This window comes from Erinaceus europaeus, chromosome 7 (assembly GCF_950295315.1).
Source record: "Erinaceus europaeus chromosome 7, mEriEur2.1, whole genome shotgun sequence".
NCBI classification, from domain to species: domain Eukaryota; kingdom Metazoa; phylum Chordata; class Mammalia; order Eulipotyphla; family Erinaceidae; genus Erinaceus; species Erinaceus europaeus.
This window is the reverse complement of record NC_080168.1, coordinates 112857755-112880887: the sequence shown is the minus strand read 5'-3', so window position 1 is coordinate 112880887 and position 23133 is coordinate 112857755. Positions and strand designations below refer to the sequence as shown.

General features: G+C 49.5%; 1 protein-coding gene across 5 annotated transcripts in view; it reads left to right on the top strand.

Moving 5' to 3' along the window:
* Positions 1-5834: 5834 nt before the first annotated feature.
* Positions 5835-23133, top strand: part of NR4A1 (nuclear receptor subfamily 4 group A member 1) — a 29552-nt gene continuing 12253 nt past the window's right edge. Inside the window, exons 1-3 of one of the 5 annotated variants that reach the window (XM_060195326.1) lie at positions 5836-6102; positions 7328-7385; positions 11712-11830. Coding sequence is in view for 2 of the 5 variants with exons in the window: in XM_060195323.1 (XP_060051306.1) it covers positions 6001-6094 (94 nt within the window). In the remaining 3 variants the exon portion in view is untranslated. Of the gene's footprint in view, positions 6103-7327; positions 7386-11711; positions 11831-13999; positions 14159-23133 lie in introns of those variants that run through there. The other 4 variants (XM_016186052.2, XM_060195323.1, XM_060195324.1 and 1 more) reach the window with 4 other exon arrangements.

The following is a 23133-nucleotide window of genomic DNA, read 5'->3' as shown; positions in this document are numbered from 1 at the left end:
AAAGGGGGAGAACACCGGGTGGTTTATTTGCATACTCTCCTGCTATTGGTTGAGAGGGAAGAGCGGTAGCCAATGCTTTGCAGCGGTGTTTGCCCAGCCCCGGGCTGACCCTGCCCGGTGAGGTAATGGAATTGTGCCTGAACTCGCAGCCGGCTCCCTCCAGTCCGCCCCGTGACGTAGCGGCTTCCCCGGCCGCACCCGCCTCGTCGGGCCAGAAGCGGGGCTGCGTGGCCGCCCCCGGGAGCGCGGCAGGGGACGCGGCTGAGGCTGCAGAGTGCGGTGCGGCCCGGCCCTGTTCCTTCCGGTCCCGTGTTCCAGTCCCAGCCCCTCTGGGAGGCCCCACCCGGCTAGATCCAATCTCTGGAGGAGACGGAGAAATCTGGAAGCAAACAGCAGACATTACCAAACTCCAGTCCTCTGGGAGCGAGCCACCAGTCTCTAACTTTGTAAATCACACTGTCTTGTAACGTGTCTTTTGTATGTTTACAGCGAGCATATTTAATGCTGTAATTTAAAAAGTAAATCCGGAGAATCCAGAGAAACCTATTTGTTTTTAATAAAGAGTTTGGCTCGGACTTAGTGGAAATCTGGCGTTAATTCCAGGTCTGTCACTTCCAGCCTGGTGACCTTGCCACTTTTTTCGTGCTGGCCCTGCAGCCTTCCATGGCAACCAGGCTAGAGTACAAGCCGAGGCACTTCCTAAGTCACCTAGCCAGGTCTCCTCATCCTTATGTAACTCGAAACATGTAACCGCATCCTTGCGGTAATGTCCCCGGAAGACCCCTGATACCCGGGCAGTCCCAGCAAGGTTCTGTCTTTGTGACCCCCTTTTTTTTTGGTTTGGCCTTTTAATTTATTTTAAATGTAGGGAGGGAAAGGGGGGAGACCCCTGCAGGTATTTCTCCATTCTCAGTCCGAGGGTAGGAACCATGAAGGGAGTCCCCTCCACAACCCCACTCCTCTGTCAGGGTCAGGGCCTGGGTAGGGGAACCCCTTCTGGGCCCAAAGGGCTAGGGAACCCCCTAGACCCCCCCCACCCCCCCACACACTCAGGTGGAGTTAAGCTTTCATTATATATTCCTGATGGAGTAGAGTTTGACTTCTACTACTGTGAGGTGGTAGGGCAGGTGGGGACAATTTCTTTTCTTTTTTTTATTATTTTATATTTATTTATTTTCCCTTTTGTTGCCTTTTTTATTGTTGCTGTAGTTACTGTTGTTGTTATTGATGTCGTCGTTGTTAGATAGGACAGAGAAATCTAGAGAGGAAGGGAAGACAGACTGGGGAGAGAAAGACAGATACCCGCAGACCTGCTTGACCTCTTGTGATACAATTCCCAGGCAGGTGGGGAGCCGGGGGCTCAAACCGGTATCCTTACGCCGGTCCTTGCGCTTTGCACCACGCACGCTTAACCAGCTGGCTACCGCCTGACTCCTGGGGACAATTTCTTTTTTAAAATTTTTTTATTATTTATTTTCCCTTTTGTTGCCCTTGTTGTTGTAATTATTATTATTGTTGATGATGTCATTGTTGTTGGATAGGACAGAGAGAAATGGAGAGAGGAGGGGAAGACAGAGAGGGGGAGAGAAAGAGAGACACCTGCAGACTACTTCACCACTCGTGAAGCGACCCCCTACAGGTGGGGAGCCGGGGGCTCAAACCGGGTCCTTAGGCCGGTCCTTGTGCTTCGAGCCACCTGCACTTAATCTGCTGGGCTACTGCCCGACTCCCCCGGGGACAATTTCTAAGAATCTACCTTGTGTCTTGTTTCCTAGAGCTCAGTGCTTCTCATCCCCACCCTGTCCCTGTGAGCTTTGAAGTCAGCCTTTTTCCTCCTTGAGATGCTTTCCTTTCTCCCTGCTCCAATCTCTCCTTTCACACCCTGCCTCATGTTCTTTTTTTCCAGGGATGCTTAGATTAGCTCTCTGGATGGTTCAAGGCTTGAAGCCTCTTGAAGGCTGCCTTTTGGATCTTCTAGTGGTGCTTTTGCACTTCTTTTTTCTTTTCCCTCCAGGGTTATTGCTGAGGCTTGGTGCAGAGAGAAATTGAGAGGAGAGGGGGAGATAGAAAGGGAGAGGGAAGGATAGACATCTGCAGACCTGCTTCGCAGCTTGTGAAGTATCCTCCCTGCAGGTAGGGACCCAGAAGCTGAACCTAGATCCTTGCATTGCTCTTTGGCTTAGGAGTATGTGCACTTAACCAGCTGCACCATCTCCCAGCACAACACTCTTTTTTTTTTTTTTTTTTAAGACTTATTTATTTGTTAAAGAGAGAAAGAAGAAGAGAGAACCAAAACATCACACTGGCACATGGGATGACAAGGGTTGAACCCAGGACCTCAAACTTGAGAGTTCTTATTCATAGTGCCACTTCTCAGGCCCTTCATACTATTCTTGTGTTCTGCCTCCTTATCAGACTAGAAACCAATTTTCTGCAGCAAGACATTGTTCTTCTCCCTTAATTGCTTCCTAGAATATGAGGAAGTACTGGCCAGGATGTCTGTGTTCCCCTGGAGCCATGCAAACAGGCAACCTTCCTTTTCCTCACTTTTCCCATCTGCACCAGGAGCTGAGTGGTAGTTTCTAGCAAATGTGTAGAAATAAGAGCTATGAAAGAACAAGATTATGAGCAAGAATTAGAGCACTGCTTTGGGAGTTACTGGACTTGGGAGTGGTCTTGTCCATTGACAGACTTAAGTGACCTGTGTCAAGTAGACAACAAAGAAGCTAAATGTGGACATGTGTAGTGACACTAAGAGCAGACCTTGCTCCTCGTATGTGTAGTTCCTCAAGCCCCCAAATAAACATATCTGCTGGGTAAATCAAAAGTGAATGCTTTCTGTTTGTGACTTCAAGACAGTATCCTCCCTTGTCCCTTGTGTGGAAATAGCAGGCGTCCTATAGGTCAGTCTTCTCACTGCATCTTTAAGAAAAAAGACTCTGGGGGGGGGGCTGGGGGATAAAGAAGGCCTCAGAGTCTTGATGTACCCATGTGTCAACAGTTGTACTGTAAACCATTAACGTTTCCCAGTAAAATGGGGGGAAAAAAGTAAGTATTTATTAGATTGCAGTCCCCATCCTCACCTATAGGGGAGAAGTTTCATGAGTAGTGAGGCAGTGCCGGAGGCATCTCTCTCCCTATTTCTGGTTTGTTTGTTTGTTTGCTTATTTATTTATTGTCTCCAGGGTTATTGCTGGGGCTTGGTGCCTGCACTACGAATCCAATGTTCCTAGAGGCCATTTTGTTGCTGCCCTTTTTGCTATTATTATTGTTGCCATTGCTGTTGTTATTGTTGGATAGGACAGAGAATAATCGAGAGTGGAGAGGAAGACAGAGAGGGGTAAAAAAAGACAGACACCTGCAGACCTGCTTCACCGCCTGTGAAGCAACCCTTCTGTAGGTGGGGAGCTTGGGGCTTGAACCAGGATCTTTATGCTAGTCCTTGTGCTTTGCACCATGTGTGCTTAACCCACTGTGCTACCACCTGGTCCCCAAAAATATTTATTTTATATGAGGTAGGGGAGATGACAGAGAAAGAGAGAGAGAGAGAGAATGCACTCATGTGGAGCATCACTCTGGTACTTACTGGAGAACGAACTGTGAGCCTCAGGCATGCAAATCCTCCTCTTAGTGTATTAATCATATTTCATATCTATTATCAAAAGTGGACTCTTCATAACAATTTTTATAGAAACAGGAAAGACAGAGAGAGAGACAGAAAGAGAGAGAGAGAGACCAGAGCTTTCTTCAATGCTGTGGGGATGAGGCCTGAACCTGGATCACACATATGACAAAATAACACACTATCCAAGCACTTCATGACAATTTTGAAAGATGGGTATATTCTCATCCATGTATTTCAAAGTAAGAAATTGCAGCCAAGAGCAAATGAGTAAGTTCCCCAAAGTCACACGGTAATAGTTGGAACCAGCGTCAATGCCAGGTTTTCCAAGACTCTGTCCCCCTTCTAATACCTGATGATGCCATCACAAGCCACATGGGTCTGGATGTTTGAGCATTACATATTTTAATATAAGTTTTATATGCTTATAAAACAGTAGAGTTTATAATAAAACCAAGTTGTACTAAAGTATTTATAGTAGGAGAGACCTCAGTGGGCTGGAAGTCTCCATGGAAAAACTGGTAACTGAGTCTTTTTTTTTCCCCTCTCTGTCCAAGTAAATGTATTTCTCCTACACAAGCAAATATTTTTAAAATGTATTTCAAAAGTTGAATTTCTGGGAAAAGGAAAAGAGGAGGTAGTGACTTTTTAAAAAGCCCACTAGGTAGTAACATGGTGTGGGGGGATTAGGGTGTATGCATGTTTGTGAGGGAGTCAGTGTCACGACCAGTCCCTCCACCATCACCATTTTTGAAGCCTGTTTCTTTACCTCTGTTTTGATCTAAAACTTAAATCTGGAAAAGAAATTCAAAGGGCCTGAGAAAGTGATTTTTGAGACAAGCCAGAAATTCTTGGGATTATTATGAAAAAGGAGAGAAAAAGGCCTCTGAGCTTAGCCGGGGTTTAGGATCTGTGCAAAAGATTTCTGGTGTTGGGCAGGGGGTGGAGTGAGGAATGTGTCCCCTGGAATGAGGGCTGAGTGTTGATGTATGTGGGGCCTCTTTTAGAGAGTTTTGAATGCAGAAGAGATTCTTTGTTGTGTGGGGTCTAGCCTAGGTGCTGGGCATTGGATCAGAATTTAAGGTGGCTCCAAAAATTAGCAGAGGTGGGTGGGTGCTGTGACAGCGCATGGGGCTGGGCCCTATCTAGCCAGTATCCTCAAGACTAACAGCAGAGGAACAGGTAAAGTCCCAACTAGTCCCTGGCTCCAGTGCTCCAGCCTTTATCTGACTCCCTGAATCAGCCAGGACTCTTCAGAACAAAATGATCTTCCCATTTCCAGAATGTTCCAAGCATGCTCAGGAAGATTCTGACTGGGAAGGCCTTTGCTTGGAGACTTTGGTCAGGAGAGGGGGTCCATATGAGGCTTTTTGGTCACTGTGGTGAGCTGTTTAATATTTCCTGCATTTCACTCACCTGAGGATTGGAGAAGTCAAATCCCTGGCAGAGAAAAACAGCTGAGTATAAGGCACTTCCAACCTTTTCAATTCTCTTCCAGAAAACCAGAAAAAGTGGGTAACACCATTTTCCTCATTTTACAGATGAGGACATGGGGACCCAGAAAAATGAAGTCACTTGCCCTTGGCCCCACAGCAGCAGTGGAGCAGACTAGATCTGCAAATCTACCACCTGGATCCTTGACCCCTCATTGTACTCCAGCCTCTGGAGAATTTCATCTTCCCCAGAAATGCTCGCTAAGCTGCCTGCTTGTGTGGAAGGTGGGCATTCTGCTGGCCGGGCTCCTAGTTGCTGGAGTGGCACAGAAGCCGAGCAATGCTGGTGGTGCCCAGGGCTCAGAAGGCCCTGATTCTGTGCTCTCAAGCCTGCCTAATTGCTGGGTGACTTTTGGGGCTCTGCTTCACCTCTCTGGGCCTCACTTTTTCCACCTCTTTCTCAGGGGAAGCCCCGGGTACATTTATTTATAACCTGGCTTCAGGTCTGCTGCCTGGGAGGTGTCAGCAAGGTCACAGAGCCCTCACCTGGAAAACAGCCCCCCCCAACCCAGCCGCAGGGAGGCGGGTTATGTAACAGGGTGTGCCGACAGCCTGTTGGGGGGTGGGGGGGGGTTGGCGGGGCGGGGCGGGGCGCTCAAGGCTATTCCGAGCGCCTCTATTTTTAGCCCCATTGAGTAGTCTGCGTCGGCCGCCGCCGCCGGGATTCCGGAGACGTCAATGGGTTCGCGTCACGGTCCCCGCCCGCCGGGGGAGGCGCGCCCCGGCTCGGAGGCCCGCGCGGGCGGCCGCGGGCTGCGGGGGCGGGGGGCGCGGCCGCCGGAACTGAGGGGCGGGGGGCTTCCCGGGGCAGGGGGCGCGGAGCTGGGCTGCGCGGCTGCAGCAGCGCGAGGCGGCGGCGACGGAACTGGTGGGGGGCCCCCAGACATGGGTCCCCCTGCGGTGCGGAGCAGCCCCGGGGCGGCTGGTGCACGACCCCGGAAGGCGGAGGTGGAGAGGCGAGCCGAGCTCGCCCGACCAGGTGAGGTGGTCCCCGGGAAGGATGGGGTTTTTGCGGGTGCACCTCGGGGTGCTGGGGTCTAGCTGGGCGTCCAGCGTGGAAACGGGAATATGTTGTGTGTGTGTGTGTGGGGGGGGGCGGGGTTCCTGGATTCTCGGTGGAATTTGCTAGTTCAGCGTCAGCCCCAGTGCAGCAGCCAACGCTTTCTCTCCCCAGCCTGTCCAGGGTGGGGTTTGGCCCGCGAGGGGCGCTGGAGGTGGCCAGGCCGGAGAGAAATTCCTTCCATTTCCCCGCCGGCTGCGGGAAACGAATTCCAGCAGTTCGGGAGCCCCGCTGCCAGGATGCTGAGCCGGGAGACACCAGAATTATCCCCGTGCAACCCTTTGGTGGGACTGAGTGGAGAAACTGAGGCCGGAGAGGGTTTCATGCTGTCAGGAGCCGACCAGGGCTTAGAAATGGAGCAGAGTTGTAGTTGACAGTGGTTTGGAGCGTTCATTTGGGTCGGGGCGATTATTACAGACATGCTGGGGCAAAAGAAAGGCTGGATGGAGCTATAGGTAGGCTCACAAGAGTTATATCCAAAGAGTGCTTGTGGGTTAGGGGTCCTAAATCCATTCCAAGTGAATGTTTAAATGAATGACTTGGATGAAGACTTCAGAGAGAAGCCAGTTGACTGCAGTGACCTAGACTGGAGGAGTGACAGTGTACACTACAATCAAATCTAGTTCTAAGTGATGGCAACTGGGCAGAAGGATGGGCCAAGACTAGCTAGGTGCATATGACTGATGACATTTTTCTTTTACTCTTTTAAAAATATTTACTCCCTTTTGTTGCCCTTGTTTTATCGTTGTAGTTATTATTGTGTTATTGATGTCATTGTTGTTGGATAGGACAGAGAGAGATGGGGAAGACAGAGAGGGGGAGAGAAAGACACCTGTAGACCTGCTTCACCGCATGTGAAGCAACTCCCCTACAGGTGGGGAGCCGGGGGCTGGAACCGGGATCCTTGCTCTGGTCCTTGCACTTTGCACCATGTGTGCTTAACCTGCTGCGCTACCGCCCGACTCCCAACTGATGGTAATGTTGAAGCCTGTGCTGAAGTTGTGGAAATTAGCTCTGAAGTTCAGACCTACCTGGTGCCTGGCCCAAAGATCCAGCAATCCAGACTCCCGAGCTTCCCATTTGTGGTCTAGTGTTCTCTGTCAAATTACTCTGTGCAGACTGAAGCATTTATTCACAAAAACCGGTCCTGAGTTCCATAGTTTGGTTTCCTGGGCTCTAACACAGCTCTTCCGGTCCTGCCTGACATTGGGTAAGATGCTTAATATTTCTGTACTTTGGTTTCCACATTGGCAAAACGTTCATAATAATAATAATAATCTCTTCCTCATAATGTTGTGAAGCTAAAGTGAGGAAATACATATACAATGACTAGTATTGCATTCAGCACATGCATTCAACAAATTTTGCTACTTTTTTAAAACATTTTACTTGTTTTTTTTTAAATTATTTATTTATTTATTTGTTATTGGATAGAGACAGAGAGAAATTGAGAGAGAAGGAGGAGATAGAGAGGAAGAGAGACAGAGAGACACCTGCAGACCTGCTTCACTGTCTGTGAAGAGACTCCCCTGTAGGTGGGGAGCCTGGGGCTTGAACCAGCACCCTAACCGGTCCTTGCGCTTTGCGCCATGTGCACCTAACCCGCTGCGCTACCGCCCGACTCCCTTTTTTTTTTTTTTAAAGATTAATTTATTTATTAATGCGAAAGATAGGAGCAGGGAGAGAAAGAACCAGACATCACTCTGGTACATGTGCTGCTGGGGATTGAACTCAGGACCTCACACTTGAGAGTCCAATGCTTTATCCATTGTGCCACCTCCCAGATCACCATTTTACTTGTTCTAATGAAAGAGAGAAAGAAATAAGAGATTAGCTTTTATGCTGGTACTGGGTTTTGAACCTCTGACCTCAGAGACTTAGGCATAGTTGGATATTGTAGTGTTTGTTTTTACCAGAGCACTACTCAACTCTAGCTAGGCATTGAACCTGGGACCTTTGGTGCTTCAAGCATGAAAGTCTTTTTCAGAACCAATATACTGTCTCTCCAGCCTTGATATTAATAACAGTTGTCCATTTATGAGTGGGGATGAACAGAGTGTATGCCTAGGAGGCCACCATAATTCTAAGGGTCTGTTGTCCATATCCCATTGCAACTAGGTTCAGAAAAGACTCAAGTTAAGTGATGGGAGGGAGGAGAAAGTTATTTCTGGTGGACCCATATAGAGCTGAGACCCAAGGCTGGGGTTTCTTGCAATCAGGGCTGTGATGCAACATAGGCGAAAACCCTGACTTTGGATCTGTGCCCAAATGGAAGGGATGGCAGGCATCTTAGCTAGACTCCTTCCATCTGCTCCCAGCCCAGTGCCAGTGCAGCCAAGTGGGGATCCTCCCTCACCCCATGGTCACCTGGAGTGCACCTGCTTGTGCCGAGCTCTGCCTTACACACTGAAGATTCTGCAGTGCTCGAGACAGACAAGTTTGACCCCCGCTGATAAAGAAAACCAATTAGTGTGGCTAAACTGGGGTGGAGACTCTTTTGGGAGGTGCAGTGGTAATGGGAAGCTGGTTGACAAGAAGGTCTTAACCATACAGACATGGCAGGACAGAGAAAACAGCCTATGCAAAAGGATTTAAATGGGAATAGAAAGAAAAAAAAGAAAAAAAAAGAAAGAAAAGAAAATTGGGGACGGGGGAGATAGCCTGGTGATTATGCAAAAAGACTCCAAAGTTCCAAGTTCAATTCCCTGCACCACCATAAGCCAAAGCTAAGTAGTACTTTGGTAAAGGAAAGAAAAAAAAAAAAAAAAAAAACACCTCAGCAACAGCGCTTAGCGGTGAAATCTGGCCTTTGCGTGAGGATCACTTTCTCTCCCAAGTCCTCTGCCCAGTACTGATTGCAGCTGACCTTGGGTCATCCCTGCATCTTGACTTTCAGAGATCTGGGTCTACCCCTTGTTGGATTTCCCACTGTGCATGGCTTAGTGCTGACTTACAGTGTACCCCCAGGGAAGGCGTATGGAATGCCCATTGAAGAGGAATTTTGGCTCTGCGACAGGAGATGTGATCACATACCTCAGAATCAATTTCTAGGTTCCCTAGAAGTTTCTAGGTTCAACGAAGTCCCTCACTCTAGTTTCCATTCTCACCTGCAGGCGGGAAGATATGGGCACTCAGGTCGAGCCCGGCTATGGTTGGAAGTGTGTGGCCATTTCTGCCCTTGCTCCTCAGCTACTAGCTGGCAGGGAGAAAGGGGGTGAAGGATTGGGACCTGATTGCAGGCATGTTTCTGCAGGATGAGAAGAAGACAGTGTCATTTTGGGGAGCAGGTGAAACCCATGGGGTGGGGGTGGGAGTCAGAACAGGCTTAAGACGTGGTTTTATTTTTTGTTTGGGTCTGGATATCTCTGAGATCTTGCTGAGTGCCCACACTTCTTCCTCTCCTGTGGCTTTTGTACCCCTGCTTGCACACACAGTGACATGGAGGGCACTTGGATAGCTCAGTAAGAGGAGAGTCTGGGAATCATAGACCGAATGAATGTCCTGTGAACCCTGGGGTAGAGATGGTGGTGGTGGGAAAGCCTCTCATCGCCCTCTGCAGGGGGCCTCTTTACTCCCTTTGTCTCGCGTCGTGCACACATTCACTTCTCTTCATCTTGGGTTGAAGGGTAGCCTGATGACTAGAGAAAACAAAACTTTGGGGGACCAGGTGGTAGTGTGCCTGCCTGAGCACACATTACAATGCACAAGGACCTGGGTTCAAGCCCCCAGTCTCCACCTGCAGGGGGAGCTTTGGGAGTGTTGAAGCAGGGCTGCAGGAGGCTTGCTCTTTCCCCCTCCCTCCCTCTCTCCCTCCCTCTCTGTCTCTCTGTCTCTGTCGCTCTCTCCCCATCTCTTTTTCCCCCTTCCTCTCAATTTCTGGCTGTCTCTATCCAATAAATGAAGATAATAATAAAAAGAAAAAGAAAGTAGCAGCCAGGCAGTGGCACACCTGGTTAAGCACACACATTACAGTGCACAAGGACCCAAGTTCAAGCCCCTGGTCCCCACCTTCAGGGGGCAAGTTTCACAAGTGGTGAAGTAGTGCTGCAGATGTCTCTCTCCCTATTTCTCCCCATCCCCCTCTCAAGTTCTCTTTGTCTCTATCCAATAATAAATAAAATAAAAACTGGCTTGGGAGGTGGCCTAGTGGATAAAGCATTGGACTCTCAAGCATGAGATCCTAAGTTCCCCCTCCCCCTTTGCCTTCAGGGTTATTGCGGGGGCTTGATGCCGCTACTATAAATTCACTGCTCCTGGTGGCCACCTTTTCCATTTTATTGGATAGGACAAAGAGAAATTGAGAGAGAAGGGGGAAAATAGAGAGGGGGAGAGAAAGATAAACACCTCCAGACCTGCTTTGCTCCTTGTGAAGTGTCCTTCCCTGCAGGTGGGTAACCAGGGCTCGAAACCGGATCCTTGCTTGGGTCCTTGGGCTTAGTACTATGTATGCTTAAATGGGTACACCACCACCCAGCTCTCTCCTCCTGTCGTTCTCATTAATAAAAAATAAGATCTTAAAAGAAAAAAGAAAGAAAGAAAGCCACAGTTGGGCTGCTTTTGTCCTGGTTCTAGGCTCAGCTGAGGAGGAGAGGGCCGAATGAGGGTGGGGAAAGGACAGGAGAGGTGTGGTGTGCGGGTGTCTTGAATGAAAGGTGCTCTAGCAACAGAGGGCTCAGGGGTGGGCCATGGAGAGCCTGAGGAGGCTGGAGCGCAGGTACACATAGCCGGCTCCAGAAGTGGCATGGCCTAGGCACCAGCATCTGGGTTAAGGCTGTATGTGCCCTTATTTAACCTCTTGCAGTGCCTCTAGGGCATTCTTAGTCTTTCACAAATGGTAGCTCATTTTCAGCCTGGTGATAACCGTATCGTTGTTCATTTTAGAGATGTCAGTTCCACACTGTCGTTTTCACAGATGAAGAATGTAACGCACAGAGAGGTTATATAACTTGTTCAGAGTTACCAAGTGTCTGAGCTAAGATTTGAACCCAGACAGCCTGGGATCCCTGCTGTTAGCTACTCTATGCCAAGCTCGACATTCCCATTTGAGACTGGAGCCCTTTCACAGTTGATTTCCTTTAGCCCCCTTTGCTCTGGTTAGGAGGCTGGGCTGCTGGAGTGGTGATGTTGAGTCAGATCTGATGTTTCAGGAGTCCTTTGGGGGTGAGTGACTACTCCTTGGTGGGCAGGGTGGGGATGTTCTTCTGTGTCTGTAGAGCTCCCTTTTCTCTACATACAAAATGCCCTTTTGTTCACATCTTGGGGCTGAAAGTGGGATTGAGACACTCCTCTCCCAGGGTGAGGCATGAGGCTGAAGGGCTGAGCACTGTGTGTATCTCCATGGCTCTGAGGTGTCCCAGAAGCTGTCAGCTCCTGGACACACCCATGTCTCTGAAAGCTGTTTAGGGCATGGACCTCCAGTCTCCAATGTCCAGCCTAGGAGTTCTTTCTTGGTCTGGCTTGTCTTCCCTGCTGGTCTGTTCCTAGTCCTGTTTCTGCTAGCTGCTGGCTTCAGCTTACACTGCCTCTCCCCCTCTAGGCCTCCACCATGGACAGAGGCCAGCCCCAGCTCCTCCCTGGTTTCCCAGCTTCTGCCAGGCCCCGAGGCCCAGGGAATGGTTTAAGTGTTGTTCAAGATCTGTGAAGCCATCTGGAGTGGTAAGTGTTCTGCTGCTGTCCTTTGTACACCTCTGCCCCCCCCCCCAAGCAGGTGGGGTAGAGGGGAAGGAGTAGGTATGGATCTTCCCCAAATGGATGTGGTTGGGTGTGTGTTGGGGCAGGGGGAGGGGCTCTGCAGATGTGGCAGCAGGTGCCGCTGTGCCTGAGAAGGTCTGGTTTACTCAGTGGCAGTGGATGGGAGTGGGGGGGGGGGCATGGTTTTCTTAGCAGACTAGCAGCTGACAGCAGCTAGTGGGGGACATAAAAGGAGGTGTGAGGGAACTAGCACATGCCTGGTTTCAGGAAGCTGATGGTGTACAGCTGAGTATTTCAAGGCCAGGCCTGGAATATCCTGAGTGAGGATCTGGGGAGTGGGAAGCAGTTTGTTGCTAGAGTATGAAGGGAAGGCTGGGACCCCCACATCCCTCCTGCTAAGGGGTAATAAATCCCCCCTCCCCACCCCCACACATCCCATAGCATACTGTGGGACCTGGTAAAGGGCATATTTTTGTATGGGGAGGATCTTACTGGTAAAGTATTGGTACAGACCCTGCCCTGTTCACCCCGCATCTCTAAGAAAGATCTTTCTCATATATGGTCGTAGCTAGAAGGCTTCTTGACCATCTAGTTTACCTCCCCTTCTTACAAATGAAGAAACTGAGTCACAGAGAAGCAAAATGACTTTTCAAAGTCCTACAGTGAGTACGTATAGAACCAAGATGAGAATCTGGGTCTCCTTGATTTTGACCAAGTCCAGTGACCTGGTGTGTTGGAGCACACACCTTTCTTGTCTGAGGATGCTTCCAGGCAAAGTACAAACTGATCTGACAGTGGGGGTGGAGGGGTGGGGAGTGGCATGTGGATATAGGGCCTCTGTCAGTCCTTCCCCTCGGGACCTGAGATACTGAGATGGCACCACTAGGGCACCATAGACCTGGTCACCATCTTATTTTTGTCTCCAGGATTATTGCCTGGCACCACGAATTCACTGCTCCTGGAGGCCATTTTTTCCCTTTTGTTACCCTGGTGGTTTTACCACCATTGTTGTGGTTATTTTTATCATTGTTATTGATGTTGTTGTTGTTGGATAGGACAGAGAGAAATGGAGAGAGATGGGGAAGACAGAGAGGGGGAACGAAAGACACTTGCAGACCTGCTTCACCACCTGTGAAGCGACTCCCCTGCAGGTGGGGAACCAGGGGCTCGAACCGGGATCCTTCCGCTAGTCCCTGTGCTTTGCACCACATGCGCTTAAAACCCGCTGTACTACCTACCGCCCAACCCCCCTGGTCACCATCTTGACCAGGGCAGCCTGGCACCCTAGACAAGAAGCCTGTGAGTCCCTTTTCTTCCCTTCTTGGATCAGAGAGCCCTCTCTGAGCAATACCCTCTACTGCCCTCAGGCCTTGAGCGATCTCAGATGGAGCAGGGCATTGTACCTCCATCCTATCTACCCCCTCCCCCGACACACACACACTGCTTCAAGGTACAGAGCTCCATAAGAGTGGTGGCTGGGATGGAAGGAGTAGAAGCCCCAGAAAGCAGGGCCTCCTTCTGCTCTGGGGACCTGGATTACTGCTGGCAGCAGGCTCTGTGCCACCAACCTCAGGCTAGGGGCAGGGAGAGGACATACTGTAAGTGGGAGAGGCAGGTGTCCCTGGCTGCTGCAGAACTGGGCTTAGGGAGCACATGAGCGGAGCTGATAGCAGCAGGCAGGTGTCTTCCCTCCTCTCACCCCCACTGTCCTCTCTGTTTGGAGCCAGTCTTGCGAGGTCCAGCATCCTCTTGGGCATACAATGGCCCGGTGTGCAGTGTTCCTTGTGTTCACCCCGTTGTCTGGGTGATGGTGGCAATTGGGTGGAACTCCCATGCCAGACCCACTGCCAAGGCCACCCTGAGGAGCTGCCAGTCGAGGTCCCACGAGTGCTAATGCTGCTGGTCTTGTGACGTGGGCACCTGTCTGCCAGGCCTGGGCATGAGCCCAGGGTCACGCTCATGCTGGGGCTCCTGTCAGCTGACTATTTTGGGCTCTTGCTGACTTGGGCCCATGTCGGGCCTTGGCCAAGAGGGCCCCAAGGCAGCTCCCTGTGTCCCCAGAGACCGGCTCTGGTTTCTGCTATATAAACAGAGGAGGACACACTGGCTTGGAAGACAGCTCTGAGGCCCAAGCTGTCTCAGCTGGTGTGCAGCCTCACTGGCCGGCTGGGCTAACCAAACAGTAGAGACTCCTGTTGGGGCTCTCTGAGGTTGCCAGGAAGAGCCCCAACCAACCCTGGGATTCTCTCCTTGGTGTCTGTATCTCAAGGGGGCCAGAGCAGGAGGAAGTGGGTGAGTCTTGGGAGTGGGGACACTGAGGAGAGGGAGATGGGCTGTTGGGTTCTTTCACTGTTGTGACTGTACTGCGGTTTCTTTGGCCTTGAGAAGAAGAGGAAGGAGCTAAGGTGGGTGCCCATCATGGGTGCCCACCCAGAGGAAGGCATGTAAAGGCATGACCAGAGCTGGATGATAGAGTTACATGAGTGAATGCATGTGGCCCTGAAATGAGTACCATGAAGACAGACAGAGTGATGTGCTCTCTCTCCCTCTCTTCTCCTCTCACCCTTTGGAGATATCCAGCAGGGTCGCCACTCTTCTCTTCCCTTAAACCAGCCTGGGTGAGGGGAAGGGGCACTGGTGAAGCCAGGGAGGGACTCAAGAGTGAGCTGCGGTTTCGCCAGGAGACCTCAGCAGTGGTGTGGGAATAGGGCTCTTGAGCCCCCTCAGCTGGTTGAGACAAGGGTACTGAACCCTCTACCCCTGCCCTGCTCACCTTGCCTGGCTTCCCAGCTGGTTTTAGTGCCTGAGAAGAAAGGCTGAGCAGAGACTGAGCAGGGCCTGGTCAACATGCCAACCAGTTTGCCACAAACATGTTCCCTGGGCTCAGGGCCAGGCTTCTCGGCCCAGCCTGGAATAAGCTGCAGCTCCTGACGTGGGCGGCTCCTGTGTGCTCCTTCTTAGTTCTCAAAAGAACATTTTCCCCCCTTTTCTGAACGTGAGTCTCTAAACGAATCCAGAGCCTGCGACTAAAAATACTTTTAACAATAGGAAAAAGCATCAGTCTTTCCGGCTGGGGCTGGTTATCGGAGGGTTTTATTTTGGAATTTGAAATCTTGCCCAAAGAGGCAGGGTGGAGACCTCTGGCAGGGGCTGGGGGGCTGGAACTGGGTGGGTGTTGATGTTCTCAGGGTGGTGGGAGACCCAAGGGTGAAGGAATGAGGAGCTGGCCAGGATCAGAGCAGACTGAGGGGGCCTGTTGGAAGATTTGAGGAGGGCACAAATGAAACATGAAACTACCTTTCCCAGAGGAATGGCATGATCTGGACTGTGTTCCCCAGTTCTCTCTGGCTTTTCTTTCTTAACGGGTCTTCTGCCTTTTGTGCTGGGTTTAATTCCTTCTGTCCTGTGAGAGGGCAGGGGCAGAGAAACCACTAGACCTGAGTTAAGTCTTTTTGGAGAGATGTTTGGCCTCCCTGTTTTTTCTCTGGGGGGTGGTGTTAATTGAGCACTTGCTGTGTCTGGGATCTGGAACTTGCCCAGTGCCCAGTGGAGCTATGTCTTTGGGCACTTTCCTTCTAATTTCCTTTCCCCCAGCCCTAGAAGGGAGAGGTGGGGACATTTACTGCTCATTTCTAGTTCTTGAAGAAGGGGAGCAACTGGCTCCCAGTCAAGCTTAGGACCCTTCTGTCCCCTTTCCCTGGTACCCCATGCTGCTACTGTGGGTCCCTGTGCCCAGGTCCTCAGACTGCCCCATCTCGCTGTTGAGAATCCCCTTTCCATAAGCCAGTTGAATTCTCTGCATCCATCAGAGGAGGAAACCAGCTCAGAGAGGGCAAGTTTGATCAAACATGCCTCTGAGAGTCTGAGAGAGCCTCCATCTTTTGTATCTCCTGGGGCCTTCAGTGATGGACAGGGGCCAATGACTGACCTATTCGTGTCCTTAGAATCCTTTTTTCAGAAGATTTTTATCCCAGGAGGTCATGGCAGGATTTGGGTGGGGGGCGGGTAGGGGGGGGCAGGAGGTCAGAGCCAGAGGCCTAGGCCTGACCTTACAACCTCAAATCCCATAGTGCCCATGGGAAGCCCCTGGGGCAGGAGGCAGAGCTTCCCTGCCCACAGCACGAATTCCTTCTGCCCACTGCCAGGTTAGGAAGAGGAAGTGGTCAGGCTGGGGCTGGCAGTAGGTCTTGGGGCTGAAGAGGGGAAGCTCCCAGGCCACTTCTCAGGGGAGGAGGTGAAGCTCGCTCCCTCAGCCCACCCTGACGGAAGGGTGTGGAGGCCCATGGGTGGGGAAGGTCTTGGTGAAACTAGGGTAAGTTCCTGCCCTTCTCTGCAGAAACAGGGGCCCGGCTGAAGTGTGTGTGTGTGTGTGGGGGGGGGGGCAGTGTGGGAAAGGGCTTGCACAGTTCCACTTCCTCCATCCTTGACTTCCCAAGCTCAGACTCACCCTCTTGACTGGAGACTGGCCCATTTGGGGCCTGCTCCAGGCTATGTATTGGTATGGGTGCAGAAAGTATCCCCCTGCCAAGGCAGAGCAGACAGATCCTAAGTTTCATTTGTTCATACTGTGGTGGGGGAGTTCCTGGGTGCCCTAAGATTTGATGTGGGGCTGGTTGGTGGTGTACCTGGTAGTTCGTGTTACTTAGTATACACAAGGACCCAGGCTCCAGCCCCCAGTCCCACCTGCAGGGGAAAAGCTTCACAAGCAGTGAAGCAGTGCTGCAGGAGTCTTTCTCTCCTTTTATTTTATTTTTTTATTATCTTTATTAGATAGAGACATGCAGAAATTGAAAGGAGGGAGGTAGATAGGGAGAGAGAGAGAGAGAGACAGAGAGAAACCTGGGTCCTTGTGCACTGTAATATGTGTGCTCAGCCAGATGTGTCACTACCCCGCCCCTTTCTGTCCCTTTCTAGCTCCCCCTTCCTTCTCAATTTCTCTCTGCCTCTATCCAATAAATTAAATAAAATTAATAAATTTTAAAAAAATAAATTAAATTAAAAAAAATTAAATTCAAAACACTTGTCTGTGTGACAGTCTCCTTTCTCATGACAGCTATTGTGGCCTCTCCTGACTCTAATAGTGCCCTGAGTTGAGATTTGTAGAACACACACATAATGAGAACCAGCCACAGATTCTCTGTGATTCCAGAAACACACACTTACATGGACTTTACTCAGTACATTCCAGGGGTCCTAGGTGCATTTGAATGACTGTGCCTCTCCTGCTCAGGCATATCTTTTAAAATAGACTTCTGTGTTGAAAATTACACAAAGCATAGGTACACAGTGTAAAAGTGGAGCTTCCTCACTTTCCCAGAGTGAACACACGGTGAGGGGGTGGGGAGGGGGATGCTTCCAGTTCCCCAAAGGCACTGCTGTTTTCAGTGTATTGGCCATGTGTGTACCCAGTTTTGAGGTTCACTAACTTTTTTACATAACCAACACTTAATTTTCTAAAGATTTATTAATGAGAGAGAACCAGAGCATCACTCTGGCATATGTAGCTAAGGATCAAGCTCGGGACCTCTAATCTCTAGACTCTGTGCCACCTCCTGAGCCTGGGATTTATAGGAATGAAGGCTCATGGGATCAGAAAGCCACAATCTCTGGAGTTGACATTTATTTATTTTTATTTTATTTTTCAGCAAACCACTTAGCTCTGGCTTATGGTACTGTGGATTTTGGAGCCTCAGGCATGAGAGTCTTTTTTACATAACCATTATGCTATCTATCTTCAACCTAACCTCTGGAGCTGAGAGTGAAAGGCCGCATTTGTCCAGCACAAATCAGGGATTAGAGGATCTGAGTTTGAGTCTTGCCTTGTGCTTCAGTTCTGTCATGTATAAAATGTGGGTTATAATTCTAACTCCCTGGATGTTTGCAGAGAAGGTTAACTAGAAGAGTCCATGTGAAGTGCTGTAGCCCAAAGTCTGACCCTTGCTTGGTCCCCTGCCCCTCTCCCCCCACACCCTCAGTTGCCTTTGTCATCCCCCCATTTCCCAGGAATGTGTTTGTTGACCAGAATCAAGTTGGTGGAGAAGGGTGGCATATGAGCTAAAGTCTTGGTAAAGCAGCATGATTACAAGAGGAGGAGGAAGAGAGCGATCTGCCTGCTGAGGGGGGGAAGGCCCAGCCCAGGTCACATGTTTGTGGGTGATGAGGCCAGAACGGTATGCGCCTGACTTGACAGCGTGCTGTCTCTTATCTCCAGCGTGACATCTGTCCTGCCCTTCTTGTGTTGTCTCAGTTCTGCTTTGCCATTTGGTCCTCTCTCCTTTGGGAAACTTGCCCATCTTTGCTGCTTCCTCATCTCTGGTCCCTCTTACCAGCAAACCTGCTTATTCTGCCCATGGCTCTTGAAGGCTGGAGTTGAGAGGTCCTTTGGGAGTCTGTGTGCAGCCTAGGATCAGTTTATAATCTAACCTTTTCAAAGTCTGCACTGGGGGCTGAGAGGTGGCTCACCCAGTAGAGCATACACTTCGTCATGAATGAGAACCTGGGTTCAAGCCCCTGGTCACTACCTAGGAGCCCCATACAGAAGGAGAGCTTTGTGAGCAGTGGAGCTGTACTGTGGAGTCTCCTCTGCATCTACCTCTATCAGGGAAGAAAGAAAAGGGGAATTAATAAAAAGTCCACCGGAACTGGGGAGACAGCATAATGATTCTGCAAAAGACTTTCATGCCCGAGGCTCTGAGGTCCCAAGTTCAAGCCCTGTCTATCACTGCCATCTAGAGCTGAGCAGTGCTCTGGTATCTCTGTATCCTCCTCTCACTATCTCCTCTTCTGTTAAAATGAAAAAAAAAACATAATTAAAAATAAAAATTCCACTAGGGGTGTTAGAATCATGCAGGTGCAAAGGCCCATCAAAGTCTAGGTAAGAAAAAAAAAACAAAAACCACAGAACAGAAAGAGTCTGAATTACTTATGCCTTTTGCCAGATTTCCACTGATCTCAGAGACAGCCTACCCTTTATGGTTGGTTCTGGTCAGTATGAATAAAACCCTTCTTGCCTTTCTCCCTCTGTCTTATGCTAGATGCTCCACTTGAGTGCCTGAATAGGTGAGCCTAGTCCACAAAGGGACTCTTCCTTATATATACACACACACATAGTTTGAATGGGAGAAATACAGAGAGAAAGGCAGAGACAGAACACTAGAGCCCTGCTTAGCTCTGGCTTATGGTGATGCTGGGTATAAACCAGAGCCTCAAGTATCAAAGTCTTTTGCATAAACATTATGCTGTCTCCCCCAACCCAAGGGATACTCTTTTCTTTATTATTTTCAGAGTGCAGTATATTTGGACCCCTAGGACTTCCATGTCCACAAGCATAGTCCAGTGACAGCTGCAGTGCCTCACCCTCTCTGTCTCTGAGGCAATAAGATGGCAGCTCCCATAGTTTACAACAGTCCAGGGACTTGGGGCCTAGGCTGCAGGCACAAGATGGAGACTTGATGCTGAGATATAGCCCAGGCAGTAGCTCTTAACACATGGCTTCCCAGGGACTTTTCTCATCAATCTTCCTTTCTATCTCATGAACTGTCTCCATTTTTTTTTTTTTGGCCTCCAGTGTTATTGCTGGGGCTTGGTGCCTACACTACAAATCTACTGCTCCGGGAGGCAATTTTTTTCCCTTTTGTTGCCCTTGTTGTTTATCGTTGCTGCTGTTATTATTATTGTTGTTATTGTTGTATAGGACAGAGAGAAATCCAGAGAGGAGGGGAAGACAGAGAGGGGGAGAAAAAGATAGACACCTGAAGACCTGCTTCACTGCTTGTGAAGCAACTCCCCTGCAGGTGGGGAGCCGGGGGCTCAAACTGGGATCCTTATGCCCGTCTTTGCACTTTGTGCCATGTGCACTTAACCTGCTGCACCATTTTTTTTTTCTTTTCCCAGAGCACTGCTCAGCTCTGGCTTATGGTAGTGCTAGGTATTGAACCTGGGACCTTTGGTGCCTCAGGCATGAGAGGATTTTTGAATTTATTTGTTTATTTATTTATTTATTTGAAAGATAGGAGGAGGGAGTCAGGCAGTTGCGCAGTGGGTTAAGCACACATGGTGCAAAGCACAATAACTGGAGTAAGGATCCTGGTTCGAGCCCCCGGCTCCCCACCTGCAGGGGTGTGGCTTCACAGGCAGTGAAGCAGGTCTGCAGGTGTCTGTCTTTCTATCCCCCTCTCTGTCTTCCCCTCCTCTCTCCATTTCTCTATGTCCTATGATGACATCAGTAACAACAATAATAACTACAACAACAATAAAACAACAAGGGCAACAAAAGGGAAAATAAATAAATATAATTTAAAAAAAAAGAAAGAAAGATAGGAGGAGAGAGAAAAAAAACAGACATCACTCTTGTGCATGTGATGCTGGGAATTGAACTTGGGACCTCATGCTTGAGAATCCAATGCTTTATCCACTGCACCACCTCCCGGACCACATAAAAGGCTTTTTGCATAACCACTATGCTATCTCCCCAGCCTTGCATCTCTGTTTCTCCCTTTCCTCTCAGTTTCTCTCTGTATCTAAAATTAATTAATTAAAAAATGCTCATGGCTAAGGAGATAGTATAGTGGTCATGCAAAAGACTGTCATGCCTGAGGCTCTGAGATCCTAGGTTTAACCCCCAGCATCACTGTAAGCCAGAGCTGAGCAGTGCTCTGATAGGAAAAAAACCTAAAATAACAATAATACATGTAATACATGAAATAAACAAATTGGGAGAGGCTGAGAGGCAGGCTGAGTTAGGCTTCTGTAGCTTGGTCCACCCATCTAACATCCATCACCCTCCATGGGAGAATGAAGATGATTTGTATTACTTGTGACAGATCTGGTGCGGGAGAAGGCAGATGTGGGGGGAACCTTTGGAATCCTGTCCATCTTCCAGAGATCAGAATTAATGCTGGCCTTGAGCACAAACAGGGCCAACTAGAGCTCAAACACCTGTTTTGATTGGTGAGGGATGGAGGGAGGAATACTGACCTGGCATTGGCACATTAGAATTGTTTTTGTTTTCTGAGGAATTTGTTGCTAGGTGTGGGGGGGGGGGGCTACGTGGGGGATACTGGTACCATAGTGACATTGCAGGCCTAGTTTTGCCACCCCAGATTCACTGTGTATCCCTCAGCAAGTTGCTGCTCCTCTGTGACCCCAAGGTGTCCAACTGTAAAACAAGAAAGCCTGAATTATATTAGTGGTTTCAAACCTTAATAAAAAAGGGGGAGGGGCGGGGGTAGGTAGCTTAATGGTTATGCAAAGAGACTCATGTCTGAGGCTCCCAAGTCCCAGATGCAGTCCCCCCTCCACCACCACCACCATAAGCCAGAGCTGAGCAGTGCTCTGGTATTTCTCTCTGTGTCTTTCTCTCTCTCCATCTCTCTCTAAATAAATAAATAAATACTTTTTAAAAATAAAAAAAATTAAAAAGGGGGAGGAGGAGGTGCTGGGGATACAGCATAATGGTTATGCAAAAAGGCTATCTTGTCTGAGGCTCCAAGGCCCCACGTTCAATCCCTAATACCACCATAAGCCAGAGCTGAACACTGCTCTGGTCTATCTCTTCTCATTAAAATATTTATTAAAAAAATTTTACAGACAACCTCACCCTGGAACCAGTGCATCCTGGAACCCCACCTCTCCAGGGCCCTGCCTCACTAGGATAGAAACTAGGCTGGGAGTATGGGTTGACCTGCCAACACCCATGGTCAGCAGAAAAGCAATTACAGAAGCCAGACCTTCCACCTTCTGCACTCCATAATGATTCTAGGTCCATGCTTCCAGAGAGATAGAGAATGGATAGGAAAGTTTTCAAGGGAGGGGATGGGATAGGGAACTCTGGTAGTGGGAATTGTACCCTTCTTACCTTACGGTCTTGTCGATATTTTTTATTTTATAAATAAAAAAAAATTACAGTGGGATTCTCCCCCAACCCCCACCCTCAGAAAGCAAAATCTTAGAAGCCCAAGACAAGGGAAATCAAATTTGTCTGAGGAGGGTGGGGACCCTGGATGGGCCTTCTTTGAATCACCCTACCCATGCTTTAGTGAAGAGGAAATACTAGTGCAGGGGCTTTTTTTTTTTTAATATTTTATTTATTTATTTTCTCTTTTGTTGTCCTTGTTGTTTTTTGTTGTTGTTGTAGTTATTATTGTTATTGATGTTGCCATTGTTGGATAGGACAGAGAGAAATGGAGAGAGGAGGGGAAGACAGAGAGGGGGAGAGAAAGACAGACACCTGCAGACCTGCTTCACCGCTTGTGAAGCGACTCCGTGCAGGGACTTTTTAACTTAATTTTCATTTTTCAGGTGTTGGCAAGAAGGGCAAGTGGTCACTATCTTCACTTGGCTGCTCTGTAAGCTGGCTCTAGCATGCAGTAGGAAGGGGCGGGCGGATTCAAGAGAGGCTCCAAAGTCAGGTTTCAGGGGGTAACCGAGAAGTTGCATATCAGGTGCTAGGAGCAGAGGTGGCAGTGGGCTGGTGATCTCTGCACCCCAGCCCCATCTCTGCTCCTGATGCCCAATATGCAATTTTATCACACACACCCCACACGCACCATTTTTGGAACCTCTTTTGGAGATGCTGGTAGGACATTTGAGTGGGCAGAAGTGGGGGCTGGAGACCAGGGTGGGGGGTAGTGAGAAGCAGGAAGTGCTTGGGGGCAGTGGAAACTGCCAGCAGAGTGAGGGGAAAGTGGGGCTGGTGGGGTTGAACAAGGCTCTGGAAAGCAGAAAGTCTTGCTGGTGATGACTGTTAGGGGGATGAGGAGCAGGGGGGCCCCAGCAGGGTAGGGAAGCTTTCTTCTTTTTTAAAATTTTTATTTATTTATTTTCCCTTTTTTGTTGCCCTTGTTTTATTGTTGTAGTCATTATTGTTGTTCTTGATGTCATCGTTGTTGGCTAGGACAGAGAGAAATGGAGAGAGGAGGGGAAGACCGAGAGGGGGAGAGAAAGACACCTGCAGACCAGCTTCACCGCTTGTGAAGCGGCTCCCCTACAGGTGGGGGGGGGCCTTGAACAGGGATCCTTCCGCCTGTCCCTGCACTTTGCGCCATCTGCTTAACCAGCTGTGCTACCGCTCCACTCCCAGGGAAGCTTTCTTCTTGTAATTACTAGCCCTCCTTCCCTCCCGAGGGCCCCTCAGGCTTGGGCAGGAAGGGCATGGAGAGGTGACAACCATACAAGTGGAGGCTCAGGTGGCTGCAACCTCTTTCTAGGCTCCCTGAGCAGATCACAGTTGGTCTATCATAGTTGGAGGTGGAGTGTGGAGACTCCCG